The following is a 23,757-nucleotide window of genomic DNA, read 5'->3' as shown; positions in this document are numbered from 1 at the left end:
ATTAAAAACACCAAAGAAATCGAATGGCACTGAATGTGAAAAGGGAGAATGACAGTGTGTGGAGTCTGGTTTTGTTTTTAAAAAACCAACAACACTAAAGTACTTTTTTCATTTAAGTGCTTTTGCGTAACTATTTTAATTTTTTAAAAAAAAAACATAGGCAGAAGGAGCAAATTAGAAGATTGACAGCTGGCTAAAATGTCACAGACCAGAAAGGTCACAGTGACATCTTTATAGCAGATAGAAAATTGGGGTTAAGGTGATCTGCAAGTGTAAAGACTGCCCTTCAATCCTGTTAGTTAGTTCGTTTGTTTAAAAAAATCTGTAGTCTGAGAGAAGACAGAAGGAAGTTGCATAGGTAAAAATTGCAGGAGGAAGACAATTTGACGATGCCATCATGTAGATTTGCCATGAAAAGCTCGTAAACAAAGTGTAGCTGTTCCACACTAAATGCCTAATACGGAAGTACCCGTAGTGTAAACATTTCTCCCTGGTTTGCTTGAATGTCCTTCAGCTGGACCTATTTATGCTTGCTGTACATTAGTGTCAATTGTAATGCATTGTGCTGCGGAAAAGCAAGAGTCGGCTGAAAAGGGCAAAAGAGAGAAGCCTCAGCCTAATGTTAGGAGAGTCAATAGTGAAGCTCAGGGAGTTTCCCAAAGAGAACCAACCTGGCAGCATTTCAGCATTAAGAAGAATTAATCTTTCTGGGGTGGCCTTAGGATCTGCAACAGGGCAGCACAAGGACCTTCTCCTAAGCGACGAGATGGGGGGACTCCACCAAGCCATTTCCCTCCTGCTACCTTCCACACCTTGTTTCAAAACACCACATCCACCTAAGAGCTGGGAAGAGCCTGCCCACCCTCCCTCGCTTCAACACCCCAGACCTCGGCCCTATCAGAAAAAAAAACAGAAACCCTGACACGAACTATGACAACACCAGGGTGGTTATCTTTGTAATCTTTGGTCTGGTAGCCAGGTCCAAATTAAATATTAGCAAATAAATTAGATCAGGGGTCTCCAAACTAAGGCTCGGGGGCCAGATGTGGCCCAATCACCTTCTAAATCCGGCCTGCGGACGGTCCGGGAATCAGCATGTTTTTACATGAGTAGATGTGTCCTTTTATTTAAAATGCATCTCTGGGTTATTTGTGGGGCATAGGAATTCGTTCATATTTTTTTTTCAAAATATAGTCCGGCCCCCCACAAGGTCTGAGGGACAGTGGACCGGCCCCCTGCTGAAAAAGTTTGCTGACCTCTGAATTAGATTGTCCACTAGGGGCACAGTTGGCTTTTGGCACTCCAACTTGGGGCTACAAACCCCCAGGCACAGCAGGCATAGTTGGTACCAAGCAGAGGGACAGAGAAGTGAGGTGGAGGCTCTGCCTCTATGGCAGCAAAAAGAGCAGGAGCCTGGTTGCATGCTTGGCAACAAAACACAGGAGACAGCCGGGCGCCACTGCTGCAATGACAAGAGAGGGACACCCAGAGTTTCCTCCCGATGACGAAATGCTGAGTAAGACAGAGAGCATGCGAGGAGAGAGCGCTATTATCCTGGACCCACCCCCGTCCCCCACAAAAAGTATAAACCCCAAACTCTGTGCAGTTTTGTTGTGACAAGCAATGGCTGGCCACAGCCTGACTGCCAAAGAAGGCCAGGAGCTCTGTGCTGCTACCATAGGAGCCAAAAGCATGTAACGGTCACGCGGGTTGTCATAGCACCAAAACCGACCAACGAGGAGAGCTCTGTGGCAACAGGTAGCCTCTTTCCAATCACCTGTTTCGTGGCCCCAGAGCCCAGAAGGGCCAAATAGAAGCCCCCCCCCCGCCGCCTTTCCAGGTTACGCTGTCGTGACGACGAAGGGTGCCTTCCGCCACTTCCCCACAGCAATGGACAGGAGGTGCCGTTCCAGGATGAGCGAGGGTGAACAGGATGATGGCACGTCTCTTGTCAGTAAACGGTCCTCCATGGTAAGAACCACTGTGTCTTTGGGGGGGGGGACACGGAGGGGGTTAGTGCCCCACTCCGCTGCTCTTCCCTGTCGTTACCCAGTCAAGAATGATGAAACTGAGGCTCATCACCATGAAAACGAAGCCGAGGGCAGCAAAGCAGGCGGCCTGTGAAGGACAAAGAGGAAGAAGGCATGATACCCGCCGTCCCAATTCCAAATACCGTGCAAGCTTCGGTGGGGAGAGAGGGAGGGGTTGCATGGTCTAAGTGGGGAGGGAAAGAGGGGGCTGCCCCCCTACTTGAAAACAGAGTATCCCACTTGCCATGCTAGTTCTTGGATTCAGCCCCATTCTACCTTTTATATGGGAAGCCCCCCCCCCAATGCCTTACTACGGTGTGTCAGGAGTCTCAAGAGAGACCTGAAAACCAGCTGTGATTATGTTGACAATTGCTAAAATGATTTTTGATGGGCAGCTAGAAGGTGTGGCGGACCAACTGCATGTCTTCAACATACTAGGCTTGGAAGTTTCATGGGTGAACAGGTGTCTCTCACAGCCTAGAACCCCCAAGCCGTTCTCTTGCCACCTCAGCTCAATCTTAGCTTGAATCTCTTCCCTCTCTTCCTATTCCCTTCCCTTGTATATCTTTGCAAACTCATCGACAGGGCTTCCCTCTCTCTCTCTCTTTTAATGGAGGTGAACTGTCTGAAAAGCAGGGTAAAAATAAATGCATTTTCAGCCAAGAAAAGCTTGGAACAGCTACACTTTCACCTGGCCTCCCATGGGCTCCTCTCATCCTTGACTGAGCTCCCGCCCCCATTTCCTTTGGCCTACCGCACTGAACCACTTTCCCTTCCCTCTAATGGGGCCTCTCACATTCCCACCCACCGGCCAGCATCTGGTACCTGTATTTTGGATCTGGATCTCAGGGGCTCTTTCTCGTTGGGGATAATGCGGATGTAGAAGATACTCGGAAGGATGAAGATGAGGCTGGGGGCCGACGTGGCTCCTGAAGGGGGAAAGAGTCAAAAAAGGGAACATATTCTTGGGTATGTGGCTATCCTAGGTTAACATCTAAAGCAGCATCACATCCTGACTCTGAGTCTGATGTTGGTGATCAAATGATCCCTGAATCAGAGGCTGGCAGACAGAAGCCCCTTAAACCAGGTTCTGCAGCACCAAGGCTCTCAAAGGCACATTCCCCCCATGCCAAGGAACCAAAGGCTTCCCATGTCACCTTGCCAGTCAAACAGCTCAGGGAGCAGACCACAGCAAGGAGCAAAGAATGAGTTCCAGTCTCCAGGTCAGAGGGTTGATCTTTTAAGAGACTCTCCAAAACATGACACTCTTCCCTCCCCGGCACAATCTCAAGAAAATCGCCCTCCCCACCCGCTCCAACAATCCACACACACAGCGGTTATCATTAGACACAATTAGGAATACACCAAGACAAAAACAAAAGCTAGAAGTCGAATGGAAATATGTGGAAGAGTATTTTAGAAGAGAAGGTATAGAAACAAAGTTAATGATTTGTTTGGATTAAGGGAATATATGGGAAGATGTATGTAGATATTAAGAGATTAAGAAGTAATTTAATTATTTAGTTTGGTAAATTAAATCATAAGAATCAAAGCAAGATACAATGATATAATAAGGGAAACGATACATTAGCAATTGGAAGTTGCTTTTAAGTTACGATGAGTAAATTGTTATGGTATATTTTACACTTATGTTTGGGGACTTATTTTGATATATTGGTATGTATATAGTTTAATTTTACCCAATAGTTAGAATTAATTCAGGTTATGCGTTATCTTGTGTTGGGTGGCTTAAATTTTGAATTTATGTTATTAATTTCAATTTATGCCAGTTACGTTATTTCTGTTATCTTTTTTGTATCCCCTTTTTTCTTGTTATTGTTTGTATTTTTTTAATCAATAAAGATATTTTTATTATAAAAAAAATCATTAGACACAAATGCGAGGTTCCCCGTCCACAAACCCTGAAACTCACTGCCGCATGCTAAACCCTGCTCACCTCCAGGCACCCAATATCCAGTTTTTAAAAACTGCTTGTGAGGTTGCTGATCATGTGATGAATGTTAAGGTGAAGCCCAGCCCCTCTGCTACGCCTTCCTAGCACAGGTCATACATACCAATGACTCCGAAAATGTCCTTGATGTTTGGCACGAAGATGACAAGAAGGTTGACAATAACGAGGAGGCAGCAGGCAATGATGACATGGCGGACCCAGCTGAAATCCTTTTTGTGAAACAGCAACTGCTGGATGGCCCTGCGGATCTGTGGTGGGTGGTGGGAATGAGAGTGTGAGCTACACTGGGCAAAGAGGCACTAAGGGATACGCAAGAGATCTCTGCCACTCGCTGTTCAAATGCAAGTCTCCAAGGTGGGAGCTTTATCTCTCTGCCATGGCAAAAATAGCCTGTTACCGTGCCTTATCCCAGGATCAGTGTTAGGCTTTACAGGGCACTGGGTTGTCTTTGCTCAAAGGCAGGGGCTTTAATAGCTGCTCACATTTATTTTTATTTATTTGCATATGAATCTGTATACTGCCAATGCCTAGATACGCATCATGGTAGCAAACAACAATTCAACCGTTAAATTACATTGATAAAACAAATGCATCTATCGAGCAACAGATCGTATCAGCAGATTGACATAGCTGGATCACCTCTCAGGGAAAGCCTGGTTTCAGCCAGTGCCTAAATCAGATGTTTGAAATCTTTTGGTCCCCCGGATGTTGCTGAACGACAAGTCCCAACAGCGCTGGCGTGGGTGGCGCTGTGACTTAAACCACAGAGCCTAGGGCTTGCCAATCAAAAGGTTGGCGGTTCAAATCCCCGCGATGAGGTGAGCTCCCATTGCTCGGTCCCAGCTACCAGTTTGAAAACACTTCAAAGTGCAAGTAGATAAATAGGTACCGTTTCCATGCACTGCTCTGGTTTGCCAGAAGCAGCTTACGTCATGCTGGCCACACGACCTGGAAGCTGTACGCCGGCTCCCTCGGCCAGTAAAGCGAGATGAATGCCGCAACCCCAGAGTCATCCGCAACTGGACCTAACGGTCAGGGGTCCCTTTACCTTTACCTTTAAATCAGATGTTTGAAATCTTCTGGCCCTCCGGATGTTGCTGAACGACAAGTCCCATCAGCACTGACCAGCTGGAGTTGGAGGGACTTGTAGCTCAGCAACATCTGGAGGGACAAAAGTTGCCTCATCCCTGACCTCAGAATGCGGGTCCCGCTTCTGACACTGAGCTGGGATGGCAGCGAGAGAGGAAGGGAGCCAGATCAGAGAAACTAACTGCAGGTGCTTTGGGGAGGAAAGCCACTTGACGCTGCAACAGGGGATGAAAAAGGCAGTCTCTTACTGGGAACAGAACCACAGGCACCGTGAGGGTCACAGCCAGCAGCACAGCCAACCGCACAGAAAGGATGAGCTTGTCCATGGCGTCAACTTTGATATAAGTGTGCAGCATCTCTGCTTCAACACTCTCTGCCAGAAAGGAGAAGAGATATACTTATCAGTCCGAGAGGTGGAGGATGTGAAACGCTGGGGTCTGGGGCCAGAGGGGAGGGCTTTTGACTGGTACATCAGAAAGGTCCTTAAAAGGGTACTTTAGGGCGCCACGTCAGCATTAGTTCTCAAGCTGGCAAAAGATCTTGAGCTGGAGACAGGAGTGACATCGGGGTGTAGATTAGGGGCTTTGTGCCACCATCAATCTTTGGCCAGGAAAGGAAGAGATGTTAGCTCAGCGAGAGAGGGGGCATGTGCTTTTTATGCAGGAAGTCCCATGTTCAATCCACATCAACTTTATGTAGGGCTGGGAAAGACTTGTCTGAGACCCTGACAAACTGTTGCCTATAAGGGGAGACCAGAGATTTCCAACATGGTGCCCACGGTTGCCAATGTGACCACCAGCATCTCCTATGGAACCCACAACAGGTCTCCATAAATATCCCCTCAAAAATCCACTGTGAATGACAGTTCACTCTTCCTGCTCAGCCTCTCCAACACCGAAGCCTTTATGTCACACCCGTGGCAGCCATTTTGTGTCATGCACACCCCACAGCAGCCATTTTGTGATATATATACCGGTATATATACAGTGGAACCTCGGTTTATGAATTTTCAGTTTATGAACGCTGCAGACCCATCTGGAACGGATTAATTTATTTTTCATTACTTTCAATGGGAAAGTTCGCTTCAGTTTATGAACGCTTCAGTTTATGAACAGACTTCCAGAACCAATTACACCCATGCTTCAGTTTATGAACACTTCAGTTTAAGTACTCCGCGGACCCGTCTGGAACGGATTAATCCACATTCCATTACTTTCAATGGGAAAGTTTGCTTCAGTTTATGAACGCTTCAGTTTAAGTACTCCGCGGACTGTCTGGAACAGATTAATCCACTTTCCATTACTTTCAATGGGAAAGTTCGCTTCAGTTTATGAACAGACTTCCGGAATCAATTGTGTTCATAAACCGAGGTACCACTGTACTATGTTATCATGGTAGCCATTTTGTGACTGATTTTCATGACACTTTGTCAAAATTCTAAGTGTGTTCCCTAGCATAAAAAGGTTGGCCACCTCTGATGTAAACGATGCTGAACCAGACAGACCAATGGTCAGACTCAGTATGAGCCAGTCTGGCCAGGAAGCATCTTACCCGGGGGGGGGGGGGCGCAGAGCGCACCATGTGATACTCCTAGACCAATGTAAAGTTTTCATGTCAGGCTTGTTCTGAGTCAATAAAAGACTCTACTTTTTGTGCTACCCATCTCTCGCTTCCCATCTGCCTTGCCCCCAGCATGACAGGAGCTGAACCAAACAGGATATGCACACATTCCCTTAGGATTTATTTTTTTAAAAGACAGTTGCCTGCATGCTCAAAAAAAGAACGTGCACACTTTTCCTTTCAACTTGGTTGTGCAACTCATTTTTTTATTTTGTATCCAATATAACGTTCTTAAAGTGCATCCTATCACGACTGTACCGTTGAGTGGGGAAGTTATTCTGTGTACACTACACAGCAATAGAAAATTTAATACAGGCCCCACCCCCATTCCGTACCCTTTCAGGTCCAAAAGGACCTGTGCACCAGTGATTGAGCATCAATTCAATGTGCCTAAAATGGTCACCACCTGCAACTAACAAAGTGTTGCTGTTTCATGACCCTTGAAGTCTGATGCTACTGCATCATTCTACCTCATAGGAGGGACGGCTGTTTGCTTCTCTGTTCCTGTGCATGAAAGATAGTTAAATGGTTTGTCCCCCATTATTACCTACTGAGGGAGGTTGTTCCTTACCGTAGAAAGTGAGGTAGCCAAAAATGGCGGTCAGCAGGTACATGACAAACATGGCGAGGATGGAGACATTTGCTACATTCTGCATCCGGCGCTTGGAGGCCCTAGGCAAAGCACAGAGAGTTCACATCTACGGTTTATAACCTATACTTAGCGCCAATCCCTTTTCAGAGTGGTGTCGGGAAACAGAACCTAGGATTTCTGGCTCCCAAGCCCTTGCCAGACAATGGAGACTTGAGGTCTATCCCATTCAAGGTGGAAACCCTCAGTCAGTGCTGGTCCCCAAGCACCAATCAAAATGCAGCACGCAAAGATAACAGGTTCCCCCTCCAAGGCCTGAGAGGGTATCCCAGAGGCCTCTGGGGCAACCTCTCATTTCCCAAAGAGAAGGGCACCTGCCACTCATGTGACCTGGAGATGATGACTGGCTGGATTCCAAGTGGGTGTGGTGATGTTTTATGATGGCTGGGTGGGAATCCAGCCCCCGGGCAGCATCCCGGGTTCAATAAGGCTGTCCTTGCTCCCCTGTGATGTGCTCCTCCTATTCCAGCCCCCCGCTTTCCCCCTGTTAAGAGTTAGAAGGGCCCCCTGTAGTTTGGGGAAACTTATTGCAGGGGGAGGGTGCTGTTGGGCTCATGCCCTGCTTGTGGGCTTCTCCACAGTATTTGGCTGGCCACAGGATACTGGCCTATACTGGCATGATCCAGCAGCCAGATTCTTCTTAAATTTAGAGAGTTTTTGTCCAATGTTTCTTTTTCTTTGGAAAAAAGGGAATCTTTTGCACTTTCTCCTACCCTTCTTGGGGAGGGGTCAACCATAGCACTCCCCCCTCTTCTTCCTTACCCCCTTTTAAAGCGTTGGAAAAGAACAGGCTTCCCCTCTTTTAACCTTCGATCATGCCTGCAGTTTACGCACCTGCGCAGCTCAGTGTAAATGGGCAGAACCTCTGGATGGCAGACAAAGGCAAATGCCAGGATGGGGATGGCGTAGGCCGTCTGTGAAAGGAGAGGGAGTAGAAATCGGTTATCTGCTCCACTTGCCGCCCCCGAAACCCAGGAATTCTTGCTTCAATAGAAGTTTCAATGTACAGTGCTTGGTGCTACTGGAGCTGCAAAGACTCTTGCACTACACCCAACAACTAGCTGGCTCTCAAGCACTTTGTTAAGCTCTGTGCATTGGACTTTGGCTCACCCATTCACACTCACCCATTCACCTCCATACAGTGCAGTGCAAACGGGGCTCCCTTTCTCACCTGCAGCTTGGAAATGGCAGCTGATTGATGGAACAGCAACACAAACCTCTACTATGCCTGCCCAACTGGCTGTCAGGTAAGCAACACAAAGCACCCTATCCTTGCTTTGCCAGTCTGATTGGCTTTTATATTGGTAAGGATGTGACTTGCAGAAGCCAATTGGACTGGAATCAGAGGCCTGAGATGAGCCGTATTTGGTCTGGGGGCTGGAGGTTCCTACCCCTGCTATTAAACAACACTAAAATGAATTGAATTATTTTTGGGATCTATTACTTATATTATTATTATTAGTAGTAGTAGTAGTAGTAGTAGTGTTATTAATAATAAACATATTGGGGCAATGAAAACAGAAGCTACAAATTCAGAAGTAAGCTACTGGCAAAACTGAAAAGCGATGGCAAACATTGACATCAATGCCATGTTTAAATTTCCAAAATGGAAGGTGTATATTTACACATTTTTTCTGTGCTCTTTCCCTTCCTGTGCCTTACCATTATAGTAAGGTTTTGACACTGGGGCATCATACTAGAGTTTGGCCATCCTTTGCTTCACAACTGGTATATCAGAATTCATGCCAATCACTGCAGATTTAATCTTTCTGAAAGTGAGAAGATAAAATACCATTCTAGCGCATCAAATGCTTCATCTGCATCCATGAACTTCACAGTAGCTTCTTCACTATTACGGGAATTAATTATAGCAAAGGCTGTTCTTATATTACCTGAGAAGTTCGTCCCTAAATATGAAACCTGCTCTTGAAGTTTATACTTACAGACTGTCTTTTTTTAAACTGCTCAGTCAATTATGCAGGGAAAATTCAGCAGGTCCCAGTTCAGTAGGTCCATACCAGGAATCATCAGCCTGTGACCTTAGGGTCACATAACAAAGAGTGGGGGAAATGAGTGCAAGGGGAGTGGCAGAAAAGGAGGGGTTCCACCCATTTCTTGCACCAATCCTGCCCACCTAGTATGCCACCCCTGAGGAGAAGAGGCCCTTCATGGAAAAGGTTGCCCATTCCTGGTTTAAACTACATTGATGTTTTATGAGTAAAAGTAATCCTAGCTTCATTCCAGAATTACAGTATCTGATGTATACATAAACATTTTGGAAACAGATTTGTCAGGGGTTGGCTTCATAATTTCTCAAACTTTTTGGAGTCCCCTGTCCCTAGCAAGCCCAAGTGAGCCGCCCGTAGTTTTTACTCAAGTTTGCTTGGCAAACTTCGTCTTCCTCACTTACTGGAAAATGAAGTAAAAGGTATTTCTGGTATTTCTGAAGTAAAAGGTAAAAGACCCCTGGACAGATTAAGTCCAGTCAATGGCGACTATGGGGTTGCGGCGCTCATCTTGCTTTCAGGCTGAGGGAGCCGGCGTTTGCCCACAGACAACTTTTCCGGGTCATGCAGCCAGCATGACCAAACCACTTCTGGCACAATGGTACACCGTAACAGAAACCAGAGTGCACAGAAACGCTGTTTACCTTCCTGGCGCAGTGGTACCTATTTATCTGCTTGCACTGGCATGCTTTTGAACTGCTAGGTTGGCAGGAGCTGGGGCAGGGCAACGGGAGCTCACCCCGTCGTGGGGATTCGAACCGCCAACCTTCTGATCAGCAAGCCCAAGAGGCTCAGTGGTTTAGATCACATCGCCACCCGGATCCCTACTTCAGACCCACGTCTGAAGTATGCACGCGCACACACACACACACGGGCTATGAGATCTCCCATAAAAATCTACAAGTTCACTTCTAAGCTCTTCATTTGATGCAGTTTCTCTATGCCTTGCAGCCACTTTTAAGCCACTACACGTCCCCCAGAAGTTTTCAGGATCCCTCCTACTAACCTGGGAGTTGACAGTGAAGACTTCAGCAGCACAGACATCATCGTCGTCATCATCAGACCCCAAAGTGCCATTGTTCCCATTATAGTAGACGGGGGGCTTTTCCGAGTGCGTCCCATTGAGGGGGCAGGGAATCTCAAATTTCTTGTAGATCACCTTTATGGCGGGAATGAAAACTGATGTTGAATACCAAGCTTGGAAAAGGAACAAGGAATGGAGGGAGAAGCTGCCCCAAAATTCATTTCTGCATTAAGTATTAGCAGCCCTGGATACCCATTTCCTATTAGACCTGGCAGCTTATAAAGAAAACACAATTCTCCAGGTGGGAGAAGACCGCGCTTCTGAAATTCCCGTCAACTCACCGAGATGAGGAAGAAACACATACAGGTGAGGGAGAGTCCACTGGTATAACCTAGATAACCTGTGAGGAGAAGGAGGGAAAGAGAGAGAGAGAGGGAGAGAGGGAGAGAGAGAGATATCACATCAAGCTTCCACATAGAGTAAATGATAAAAAGGATTAGAACAGATAACCCCTGTTCAGTTCTTTTCAACCTGCTTGTAAACAATGCCATTTCGTGCTCACCATGTTATCTCCATGCCAGGGGTAGGCAACCTAAGGCCCGGGGGCCGGATCCAGCCCAATTGCCTTCTCAATCCGGCCCACGGACGGTCTGGGAATCAGCATGTTTTTACATGAGTAGAATGTGTCCTTTTATTTAAAATGCATCTCTGGGTTATTTGTGGGGCCTGTCTGGTGTTTTTAGGTGAGTAGAATGTGTGCTTTTATTTAAAATGCATCTCTGGGTTATTTGTGGGGCATAGGAAGTCGTTCATCTCCCCCCCCCCCCCGAAAAAATATAGCCCGTCCCCCCCAAGGTCTGAGGGATGGTGGACTGGCCCACGGCTGAAAAAGGTTGCTGACCCCTGCTCCATGCCAACAAAAACAGCACCTGTTGAACCTCTCCCTATCATTCTGCTAAAAGGCACAAGAGCCCTGATCACATACATACATACATACATACATACATACATACATACATACATACATACAGGGTTAGGGCTGGGGGGAATACTTGAAATTAAATTTTTTGCAGTTTTGCTGTACTAGTGAGCATATTTAGGCTGCCATACAGAAGGGAAGTTGGGGGGATACGGTGAAGATATTTACTGGGTGCTTCCAGAACACCACTATTTTGCGACGGGGTTCAATGGTGCACCAAGAAATTCAAGTTGCACAACTGAAGGTGAAAGGGAGATCGTTGAAAAGCAAACCTGCTTCCCCTAAAAGAATTGATACTTTTTTCGCAATAAGGAAAAGTGACAGGAAAATGCACTGGGTAGCGTGAGACAACGCTTGCCCGACACGCCCTCGTGTAACTTCCATGCAAACAAATCGGAACCAAGTGTTACATAAAAAGCCAGTGCTGTCTAACCTCTCTGCAAACTTTGTGCTAACAAACCAGAATGAATGCTCCATAAATAGGTTGTCTGGAAGCGACTGCCGTGATTCGCATGGGCAGAGGTCTGCGTGCAGTGGAGATACAGTGGCTTCCGTAAAAAATATTAATTACTTGACCAGGAAAGGGTGTGTGTATGTGGTGGGAGAATTTTTTCATATGTGGTGGGGGTGTCCTAAGATAAAAAACTTTTGGGAAGCGGTCTATAATGAACTCAAAAAGATACTTAGGTACACCTTCAAGAAAAAACCTGAAGCCTTTTTATTGGGGCTGTTAGACAATGAAATTAAAAAAACTGACCAGCGATTTTTCTTGTATGCCACAGTGGCCGCGAGGCTACTAATCGCCCCAAAATGGAAGTTACATGAGGTACCTCAGATTACGGAATGGCAAACGAAGCTATTAGACTTGATGGAAATGGCTAAGCTAACCTATAGAATAAGGGATCAGGGTGACGTGAAATTCCATAGAGAATGGAGTAAGTTTGTAGAATATGCAAGAAAGAACTATAATGGAATGAAAACGTTGGCGGTAATGAGTTAAATTCTTCATTGTTGATTATCGAGAATAGTTGAAATACGCGAGAAGTGAGAACCAATATACCTGCGGGTGGGGTGGGGGGAAGTCTGAGCTGGAGACAGCTATGTATTGTTTGGACTAATATGTAATGTATAAGTTGCTGAAAATGGAAAATCAATAAAAATTTATTGGTTAAAAAAAAAAAAGGAAAGGGTGTGTGTGTGTGTTGTTTTACTTCCATCTGTGAAAGAACCCTCTTAATGGTGGCCACGGACCACCCTGTCTTCATTCCAGGAACATTCTGGGAGCACAGAAGAAAGTGACAACCTACTCTAGAAGCAAACTTTGACACCTATTTATTTACTTAAAATAATTTTCTGAAGACTGGCCCAATCCCCTGCAACAGGACATACAAATTCTTCTTCACCCGCAACATTTCCCATGGGCATGCAAGCATACAGGGAGCAGGAATTCCCCGGAGAAAGTAGAAGGTTTGGCGGGACAGTGTGAAAACAGGATGCTGCTCATATGACGCCAAAGCTGATTCCCTCCAGCAGAGGGCGGGAGAGACACAAACAACACACAACATTGCCTTCAACTCTCAGGAAAGAAGGAAGGAAATGTTCATTGCAGTGACACAGGGCCGTCTTTAGCATATGCGCCGCCGGGGTGCAAAGATCCGCCCAGAGCCCCCAAATTAAACATTGTTTTGACTCACCCGCCGGAGCGCCGCTTGCAATCACGTGCACCGCCATTGCCGCCTATCGTCTGCCCAATCAGCGGAAGCAGCCACCTGTCACTCATGATTGACGCAGCGGCAGCCAATACATAGCGGACATTGCCGCAGTCACCAATCGCCCGCCAGGTAGATAGTTAAGAGCTTAGGCGGCTTCAGCGGTGGGCGCCTGGTGCTCCCCAGAATTTGGCGCTCACCCCTTGCACCACCTGGTAAAGACGGCCCTGCACACACACACACACCGTGGCTGGGCCACTGCTTATCCACCATGGAGAGATGCTCTCCACCACTTACCCAAATGTTTCATCATAGCCAGGGGCAGGATGACACAAACGCTTACAACGATGATCAAGACATTCCCGTTCATGTACCACTCTCTGAAAACGAAACAATATCAAGGTCACAACAGGCAATGGATGCTACGTTTTCCCTCCTTGGGGGAAGAGGCAAAAGAAAACAGGGCTCCTGTCCTTTAACAGTTGCATCCAAGAGGGAATTCGGGCAGCTTTCCTCGCCTTTGCGCAACAAGCTTGAATTCCCCCTTCTGCACAGCGGCTGCAAAGCAGCAGGCTCCGTGTTCTCCTTGGCATCTGCTCACTCAATCCTGTCCGAGCCTCCATTAAGTCTATATGGATATTAATGAGCAAGAACAACCAGCAGAATACTTCTGAAACAGGAAGCCATGTTACACGTGCTGTAACAAAAAGCAACAAATGCTCCTGCTACCCTCAAGGACTAGCAGCTTTTATAAAGTTTAGGGGAGCTGGTGTCCATGTCATCAGAAAGCTTGTCCACATGGCAAATGCCTTTTAAAGTGCCTCAAGGCTCTGGGTTATTTCTGCTGCAACAGACTCAGGTTTGCCATTCCCTGCTACTGCAATGTGCTCTGCGTGGGGCTTCCCTTGGGATGGATCTAGTAGCCGCAAATAATGCAGAATTTTGCAGCCAGGTGGCTGAGAGGAGCCACTGGGCATGCACGCCTTACACCAGTACTGAGGATGTGCACTGGTTGTCAGTCAGCTACCAGGTCTTGTTGAAGGTCTTGTTGACACACAAAGCTCTGAACAACTCAGGTCCAGGTTCCCTGAAAGATCACCTGTCTTGTAAGACTTTGTGGCACCATACCCTACAGAATATCATAGGGTGGTGGCCCAAAACAGCCTGCACTTTCTACTTTTGCCCCTGTACTGTAGAATGTGCTTCCCTTTGGTGGCTTCATACGTCTTGGGAAGAATTATCTTTTGCCCATGCTTTCCCTGACCCATAATATCAGACCCTGTCCTCCATTCTCTGGATTTCTGTTTCATTGATTTTTGCATGTTTTTATGTGTTTCTATATTGTGGTTAAAAGGGACCCAGGTGGCGCTGTGGGTTAAACCACTGAGCCTAGGGCTTGCTGATCAGAAGGTCGGCGGTTCGAATCCCTGTGACGGGGTGAGCTCCCGTTGCTCGGTCCCAGCTCCTGCCAACCTAGCAGTTCGAAAGCACGTCAAAGTGCAAGTAGATAAATAGGAACTGCTACAGCGGGAAGGTAAACGGCGTTTCCATGTGCTGCTCTGGTTTGCCAGAAGTGGCTTTGTCATGCTGACCACATGACCTGGAAGCTATACGCCGGCTCCCTTGGCCAATAACGCGAGATGAGCACGCAACCCCAGTCGGTCACGACTGGACCTAATGGTCAGGGGTCCCTTTACCTTTACCTTTATATTGTGGCTATAATCGTTTTAAGTCGTATTTCTATTTTATTTTTTAATGATATGTTGTTTGTTTTTACACTGCACTACTTAACTAGGCAATTTATAAGGTATATTGGGTACCAAATGCTAGGAAAGGCCCTCTGCCAGAAGCCTGGGAGATCCAGCAGCTCTCAAGATGAGGTGGCACAGCGCTGGATGAACCAGACCGTATAAGGAAGCTTCAACAGAATATTGATAGCTTTAATTTTTAGTTTTCAAAAACGGACTTTCCTAACCCCAGTGACTCCAAGTGGAGGCATGAGAATAAAAACCACAAAACGTCTTCTAGACCAGGGGACTACCCTGAGACAGCATTTTGCGGGAAGTGAATTTAACTGTACACAGTGACAACCCCAACCCCCTTTTAGTCGCTCCACATAATCAGCCAAAAGATTGTTGTTGTTTAGTCGTGTCCAACTCTTTGTGACCCCATGGACCAGAGCACGCCAGGCACTCCTGTCTTCCACTGCCTCCCGCAGTTTGGTCAAACTCATGTTCGTAGCTTCGAGAACACTGTCCAACCATCTCGTCCTCTGTCGTCCCCTTCTCCTTGTGCCCTCCATCTTTCCCAACATCAGGGTCTTTTCCAGGGAGTCTTCTCTTCTCATGAGGTGGCCAAAGTCTTGGAGCCTCAGCTTCAGGATCTGTCCTTCCAGTGAGCACACAGGGCTGATTTCCTTCAGAATGGAGAGGTTTGATCTTCTTGCAGTCCATGGGACTCTCAAGAGTCTCCTCCAGCACCACAATTCAAAAGCATCAATTCTTCGGTGATCAGCCTTCTTTATGGTCCAGCTCTCACTTCCAAACATCACTACTGGTGTAGCTTTTCTTTTCCTTATGAGTGAAATGGAAGGCAAGTTTTCTTCTACCATGCTCTTGATTAAAGTTCCGTGAAGCCCACCAAGGACCCTCCCAGCTTCCAGGGCTACCCCTTCAGCTGGTACAACCTACCTCACAGGGTTGTTGTTAGGATAAAATTGGAGGGGGGAGGGAGAAGAAAAAGGTGGTCTATAAATATAATAAGTGAATACAATTTATCCAACTCACAGGCACACTTTCTCCAACAGTAGCAGCCCTGGACCTCAAGGCTGACTGAGCAAGATTCTCCCTCACCCCAGAAACTTTGCATTTTGATTTACTGTTTTTTAACAGCTGGGGGTGTGAGGTTCAAACAACATGTTACACAACACAGCTATGTGAAACATTAGCCCAAAGGTTACTTTGCTATGAGGCAACCTTGGAGACGGGGTGCTGATTTTTGGTGCAGTAACGGCAGGGAATGGAGGGATGCTTAGCCTTCTTCTTTCTGGTCACTTTCCTCTGCAAAAACTCCTCCTTTTCCAGCCACTTTTTCTCCTTCCTTTTATCTAACTCTGGACTGGATAATGTTACAACACAGCTGTGTTTTGAAGTGGTAGTTTGGCCCCAGGTTCAGAGCGAACATCAAGTACAATTGTCAGGGGGCAGGTTGTAATTCACTTGGGGGGGGGGAATGTGCCCTACACATTTCTGTTTGAGAGGGGTCGGGTCCTCCAATTCATGACACTGCTGAGGAATGGCTGGGGGCAGCCAGGCCCCAGAAACTCTCCTGCTCAAGGAAGGCATGTGAAGAGGGCAGCAAGCCCCACACTGGGAGCCATTTATAGAAGGGAAATGGAGCCAAAAATGGCCAGCTGCTTCCCTCCATAAAACGGCTCCAAAGGCCTCGCATCAGACCTAGCTTGAAGGGAAGGGCCAAGATGGCGGGGGGGGGGGGGGAAGAGAGAAGGGGAAGAACCCTGATCCACTTTCATCGCAGGTCACAGTGGTCCTACGATGGCTCCAGAGGGAAGGTCAGTGTGGGTTCAGATCCTTAAAATAACCACGGATGTGATTAGGAGTTGACTCTGAGGTCTGGGTGTTTTCACTGGCTCAAAAACGGATTTTAATTTTAAAATCTGCTGGCCATCGTTAAATGAAATAAAAACAACTGTTAGGAAGTTGAAATCACAAAAAAAAATCCTCCTGTGGAATAAGCCGACGAATGCGTCCAGGCAGGGCCAGGGAACCTGGGGTGAGCTTCCCGGACTCCAAATCCCATCAGCCCACACCAGCAGAGCCAGTGGGTCATGGATGCTGGGAATTCTAGTCCAACTATATCTATAGGGTTGCACGTTCCCTATGTTCACACTAGGGGTTGAGGAAATAGGTGTTAATTGCTTTAGTAGTACTTATGGGTCAAGTCCGGTTGTCCACAACATGGTGCCTATAGGAGTAATGATGCCTAGGAAAAGAAGGAGGGAGGAAGAGAAGGAAGGAATTGAAGACCGTGTTTGTGTGTGTGCGTGCGCGTGTGTTTCCCTCTGGGAGTTTGAGCTATTGTTGTTGTTTATTCCCCTCTCTTTCTTGACAACAGCGGGGTGGGGGGAGTGTCGGTGTTTGGTCCCCCTCCTTGCAAAGGTTCTTCTGTATATACCTGAAGAAGCGAGAAGCAAAGTTACAGGGAACTAGGCAGAGGGCCTCGTCGGTGGTGGCACCCGCCCTGTGGAACGCCCTCCCATCAGATGTCAAAGAAATAAGCAGCTATCTGACTTTTAGAAGACATCTGAAGGGGAAGTTTTTAATGTTTAGGGAAGTTTTTAATGTTTGAAGTTTTATTCTGTTTTCAATGCTCTGTTGAAAGCTGCCCAGAGTGGTTGGGGAAGCCCAGCCAGATGGGCGGGGTATAAATCAATCATCATCATCAGTGGTTGTTTTCCCCCTCCACTCTGGAAGTTTGTGCAGGGGCGGACTCTGGCAACCTTTCACAAAATGGCGCCCTGAGCAAGGCCAAAATTTGGCACCCTCAAATGGATCTTCTCAATAGCGGATCTCCCCAATTTGGTGTCCCCCAGCTTGGCACCCTGTGCGGGGCAACCACCCACACCACCCTAAACCCAGAACTGGTTTGTGTTTGTTGTTGACCTTCCTCAGCTCTGGGGTTCTGATGCTTCCTACCCAAATACCCAAGTTCTGTTCCTTGGTTTGCCATCCCATTTCCCCCTGCCAGCCATAGTTCTTTCTGGGGTCTGTTTGCTTGCTTTCCAACCTCCTTCTCTCTTGGTGACAGATGTTTGTGTCGTGTTCCCACCCCTCTCCACACACACACACACACACCCCTGCCTTGGAGAGATATGGACTCTGTGCATTTTCCCTTTTTCCTGCTCCCAGCCAGGCAGGAGGAGAGGGGACAGCAATCGTACCAAATTCCACAGGCCACCACAGGGATTTTGTGGCTGGCGTAGCCCGACGTGGCAACCATTTTGTTGCAGCGCTCACAATTCTTTTTGAAAATGCCAAAAGGGCTCAGAAAGGTTGCAGATGTTCTGGTTTAAGCAAGAGCAAGTGAGGCCCTACTAAGTCACCTTCTATTTATTTTTGGACTAAATGTGTACACTGAGTGCGGTTACCGGCCCTTCCTAATTTTTTAGAAGAGGAAAACAGAAACAACCGAGGGGGGGGAAGGTTAGTGCGGGGCTGAGAATTGAACTGGAGGTTGTTTTGCTTACCCGTTGTCCCCTGACAGCCCTAAGAAAGTTTGGATCACGAGTGGCAGCTCAGATTTAACGATAAACAAGTAACTGGACATTGCTGTGAAAAGAGAAAAAGCCGTCAGGAGGATTCCCTGAATTTCCCTTCTTGACCTGGCAGGAGGAGCCGCAGGGCCGCAGGACAGAATTTTCCCACCATTTCCCACCTGAGCCAAATCGGGTAGCAGGCATGATGCAGAATTCATGAGAAAACCGTGAGAGTTTCAGCAACCTACACAATTCTTTGCCCACAACATTCTCTCCTGCTAGCAGTAATACAGGATAGATTTGGCACAGACAAATGGACTAAACATTCAGGGCAGTATCCAAGTATCCAAGTAACATGCCCTGTAAGTGCAAGGATTTCCATTTGCACAAGAAGACTTTCTCCTCCTCTAATCACCCTGTGCATGCCCCACACCCTCCCAAATCTTCTCCGAAGGGTTGGGGGAACCCCTGGAGCAGTTTGGTGCCTGGAGTGTGTGAGTGCCTGAAGGCGGTTGGAGGATGGATGGCGGCTAACAGATTGAGATTGAATCCTGACAAGACAAGTACTGAAGGACCAGTACCTGAAGGACCAGGTGCGCAGCCTGGGAGTCATTTTGGACTCACAGCTGTCCATGGAGGCACAGGTCAATTCTGTGTCCAGGGCAGCTGTCTATCAGCTCCATCTGGTACGCAGGCTGAGACCCTACCTGCCTGCAAACTGTCTCGCCAGAGTGGTGCATGCTCTGGTTATCTCCCGCTTGGACTACTGCAATGCGCTCTACATGAAGGTGACCCGGAAACTACAACTAATCCAGAATGCGGCAGCTAGACTGGTGACTGGGAGCGGCCGCCGAGACCACATAACACCGGTCTTGAAAGATCTACATTGGCTCCCAGTACGTTTCCGAGCACAGTTCAAAGTGTTGATGCTGACCTTTAAAGCCCTAAATGGCCTCGGTCCAGTATACCTGAAGGAGCGTCTCCACCCCCATCGTTCTGCCCGGACACTGAGGTCCAGTACCGAGGGCCTTCTGACGGTTCCCTTGTTGCGAGAAGCCAAGTTGCAGGGAACCAGGCAGAGGGCCTTCTCGGTGGTGGCGCCTGCCCTGTGGAACGCCCTCCCATCAGATGTCAAGGCAATAAACAACTACTGATGAAAAACAGCTACCGGGTACCAGATTTTTAGAAGACATCTGAAGGCAGCCCTGTTTAGGGAGGCTTTTAATTATTTTAATTATTTTATTTCATTTTTCTTTTGTAAGCCACCCAGAGTGGCTGGGGAAACCCAGCCAGATGGGCAGGGTATAAATAAATTATTATTATTATTATTATTATTATTATTATTATTATTATTATTTGGGGGGGGTGCATGGAGGGGGGGAGCGGGAGGAAGTTCTACTGCACAAACGGAAATGCTTGAAAGGATGAGATGCTTCTTACCATTATGTTGGGAGACAATCAATAATACCTACAGGTTGTGGAGCCCCAGACTTGTGGAGGGGGTCGGGTGGGCTTTGTGTTACTGTGACCGATTGTTTCTTAGCCTCACAGAATATCTATGGGTCGGAACAAGCCCTTACCTCCTATGTTGTGTATTGAGATTATCACAGCTGCAACCACTTTGCCCCCGTGGCCAAAAGCCCGGAGCCCCAGCTGTTCGTAGGCTCTAATTCCTAGATGAAAGAGAGAGACAGATTCTTGTTGTTCTTATTTTTACAAACAGCTAGGAATTCACCTTGTTACCCATGGCTCCCGGTTAGTGGCACCAGTTCCTCCCCCTCCCCTCTATTTACCAGTGAGGCTTCTCCCACCATTAACATCGCCACTCCCCACTCCAGCTCTCACAAGACATTCCCTATCCTGCCTAGTCAGGAAAGTGTGCGATTCTACATAAAGATAGCGAATGGAGGCCCAAACATGCTCTTCAGGGATAGCTTGCCTGGTCACAGCTGACACAAAACACTACAGAGATCTAAATCAATTGCAAATGCCAATTCACCTCATCCCTCAATCATTCTAAAAACCAGGACTCTGGGCACTTTGGAAGTTGCAGGTGGCAGGAGTTGTGCAAGAGAGGCTGAGTAGAACTTTTAAAGCATGGGTTTATCTGCCATGGCTTGTCAGATTTGGCAAGTGTCGGCACTGTTCCAAAAGCCTTCAAAACCTCTTCAGCCAGAGGCAGCACTGAGGAAAAATAAAGATATGTGCGCTCACACATACAGCATGTCCGTGAAACCTTTCTCGAACCAATTGCAATTCTCTTCTAAAGACACTGTCTGGCTCCAGGCAGAGGGATTAAGTTCCCCTCGACCAGAACACCTTTGATTTGTGCCTCCTGGGGCGAGTACAGATGGCATCCGAGGAGCAGCGAAGGGCTTCTGCCGCTGCCCACAACTTACCCACAACACCAGCGCATTTCAGCAGCAGGTGGATCGAGTAGGAGGACAGCAAAGCAATGCAGATCAGAAGCACCCTAGTGAAAAGATGGACAAAAGCGAGATCAGCCACACGCTCTTGTCCCAGGGGCAGGGCCTGCCAACTAACTCCCTCCCTCCCCCCCCCCCACCGGCAGCCAGGCACCGAATCCCAGAGGCCACAGAGTCCTATCAAACTTCAGACCAGGGCAGCCCACCTTTTCATACCAAGTGGGCCGCAAGTGTACTTTGATGTGGAACCCATGGGCTGCACACTTCCTTGTTAGGCAGACGGGGAGCAAGGCCGACATTTGTCCTAGAGCCCTCCCACCTTTCCCCCAAAGCTGGGAAAGAGCTAAGTAGGCTTTAGGAAGGAGGCTCTAGGACCCTGGAAAAGCCTCATGCCTGCTTCCCAATGCCTCACTTACCCAGATGTGGGAAGCCAGGGTGAGGGCTGGGGAAGGGGGAGAATCAAATGTTGCCAAGGGCAGCCCAAAAAGGCATTGAGGGCCGGATGCAGCCCTCAGGCCATGTGCTGGACCTCCCTGCTCTAGGCAGCCCATCTGCTTCGCATGCCAAAGGTCCCGGGTTCCATCGCTGGCATCTCAGGTGAAGGCCGGGACTGTCCTCTGCCGCCAGTCCCTGCAAATGCTACCGATCTAGATGGCCTGGCTCTGTGTTGGGCCGCTTCCTCTGCTCCCACGAGCCCCTGCTTGGGAGTTTGCTGCTCAGCTGTGCTCCCCAGAGGCAACACTGTGCGTTCTGCCCTGCCAAAGGCCTGTGCCCTTGGGTGGGATGAGTGGGGCACATTCCCACCTTCTCCCCAGGGCTTTGAAGCCTCCCTGGCTGGTGTGCTAAGCAGGGGCACTCACACAAAAAGGACGATCCCCGTGTTCCTCATGGCGTAGGCCAGGCCCAGGATGCCGCTGCCCATGATGGCGTTGCTCAGGTTGAAGACCGACATGCCAAAGGACGTCTTCCCCTCAAACTGCAAGTCAGAGGGGAAGGAAAAGTCAAAAACCAGGTCAGAGAAAAATGGCGGGGCGCACGCAACGCATGCAAAGGGTTTCGCTTTTGTGGAGGGGGAGAGACCGTGTTGTGGGAAATGCATTGTTGGCGACAAGAACAACAAAGCACAGCAGGGAAAGGGGGTCATACGACTTGCTGGACTACAGCTCCCATCACCCCTGACCGTTGGTTATGGTGGCTGGGGCTGATGGGAGTTGGGAGTCCAGCAATATCTGCAGGGGCACAGGTTCCTCACTCCTGACATAAAGGGACTGGCGCCAATGGCAGAATCCAGGAGCCAGGAAGAGAAAGGAACTTGGAGAACATGGTGTTCATGCTAGTAGTTGGGGGGGGGGGCGGGCAGAGGGTCCTAGGTCTTGGCTGGCAGGAGGAATTTGGGAGGCAAGGCATAGTGCAAATGTTTAGACCAGCCTTCCTCAACCTGGTGCCTTCCCGCTGTTGAAGGACTACAGAGCCCATCATCCTTAACCACTGGCTAGAATAACGGGCTGATGGGGGTTGCTGACTGGGGAAGCGCCTCAGTCTGAACTGGGAGATGCTCCTCTGCTCAGGCCTCAGAGCATCTGGAGCAGATTGGGCTAGTGAAAGTCTCTTGAAAGGCAGAATAAGGAAGTGGGGTGGGGGTGGGGCTTTAAACTGGCAGGACAGTTTTGATGTGGAAGGTACGAGGAGGAGAGACAACAGTAGGACTGGCAGTCAGCTTCTAGGAGAAGAATGGCCAGAGTTCAGAACAGACACATCTCTAACTCTTTGACACGGAAGCTCAACTTTAGCATCCAACCGATATGGAACCAACCATTGTAGTCAGATTCAGTGGGACTGGCATTCTTCAGTGACAAATTATGGATGTGGGGTCTGGTTATCTGCTGGGTGGGTAGTCTGGCCCTCTAGCCTATTTTGGGTTTAATGTCTCTTCTCTTAAAGAATTAATAATTATAATTATACTCTAAAGAGACTTTTAAAAAGGGGACAAAATGGCAGACATCACTGGGGCCTGCCCACCCATGAGGCAAGGTGAGGTGACTGCCTCAGGCAGCAGGATCCATAGGAGCAGCATGTCTGACCTCCAAGAAAGACATTGCCTGTTGCTGCTGCCATGGTGAAATCAATGGCTGCGGTGCACACGTTGGAGAGCTGTATTAAGGATGTATTCTTAGTTTTAGATTTCGATTTATGTCGAAATTGTTTTCTATTCGGTTGTGTATTTTTTGATGTGGTTTATGTATTGTTTGTGACTTTTGTAATTGTACTATTGCTGTATTGTTTTGATATTCGACTGGAAGCCGCCCAGAGTGGCTGGGGAGACTCAGCCAGATGGGCAGGGTACAAATAAAAAAAAATTATTATTATTATTATTATTATTATTATTATTATTATTATCCGCTACCTCCTTGGCAGCCCTCCCCCCAATGTGGACTCTTGGCAAATAGGAGGCACTTCTGGTCTCCTCCCATTCCTAGGGAGGAAAGTGGTGGGCTGCCCTCTGGGGTCTCCTGGGTTCTGTACCCACCCAATGTGATTCAGAGCAGGCCCCTTCCCACACACACCACCGCCACAACGGCCTTTGATTCCCACTTCAACAACCATCCAGGAAGGTTGGTTTGATTCCCCTTTTGTGTGTCCAGTGTAGATCTTCGCTCCCCCTTTGCTCCCTGGTTGGGGGTGTACCATTTTGTGGTTTGCCTCAGGTGTCAAACCGTCATGGGCCGGCCCTGTGCATTACAGCAGGGACAAGTGTGTGGCCATTTACATCACCGATGAAATTCAACAGGAGCCTCCCAACACTGCTGCCTGCCACCACCTACTATGCCAATAATAGATGCTCTGTGCTGCTGGAAGGGGGGAGCGGGCACAGAGGCAAAATGGCATTTCCCCATGTGCAAAATAAAGCAGACTCCACATGGGGAAATGCTACAATCCTGCTTCAGATGCCCAAACTGCACGGTATTTGTCTGCTGCTT

General features: G+C 48.1%; 1 protein-coding gene across 1 annotated transcript in view; it reads right to left on the bottom strand.

The window, feature by feature from the left end:
* Positions 1-311: 311 nt before the first annotated feature.
* The window catches only part of SLC38A5 (solute carrier family 38 member 5), a 46,963-nt gene continuing 23,517 nt past the window's right edge, over positions 312-23,757 (bottom strand). The window contains exons 4-16 of the mRNA XM_035140340.3: positions 21,640-21,755; positions 20,753-20,826; positions 19,934-20,026; positions 18,345-18,426; positions 13,376-13,458; positions 10,732-10,790; positions 10,373-10,525; positions 8,195-8,274; positions 7,283-7,383; positions 5,340-5,464; positions 4,106-4,250; positions 2,856-2,959; positions 312-2,118 (exon numbers count right to left, since the gene is read on the bottom strand). Coding sequence (XP_034996231.2) covers positions 2,014-2,118; positions 2,856-2,959; positions 4,106-4,250; positions 5,340-5,464; positions 7,283-7,383; positions 8,195-8,274; positions 10,373-10,525; positions 10,732-10,790; positions 13,376-13,458; positions 18,345-18,426; positions 19,934-20,026; positions 20,753-20,826; positions 21,640-21,755 — 1,320 coding nt within the window. The 3' untranslated portion in view covers positions 312-2,013. The remainder of the gene's footprint in view (positions 2,119-2,855; positions 2,960-4,105; positions 4,251-5,339; positions 5,465-7,282; positions 7,384-8,194; positions 8,275-10,372; positions 10,526-10,731; positions 10,791-13,375; positions 13,459-18,344; positions 18,427-19,933; positions 20,027-20,752; positions 20,827-21,639; positions 21,756-23,757) is intronic.

Source organism: Zootoca vivipara, chromosome 15, assembly GCF_965207765.1.
Source record: "Zootoca vivipara chromosome 15, rZooViv2.hap1.1, whole genome shotgun sequence".
Taxonomy (NCBI): domain Eukaryota; kingdom Metazoa; phylum Chordata; class Lepidosauria; order Squamata; family Lacertidae; genus Zootoca; species Zootoca vivipara.
This window is presented reverse-complemented; position numbering and strand designations above follow the sequence as displayed.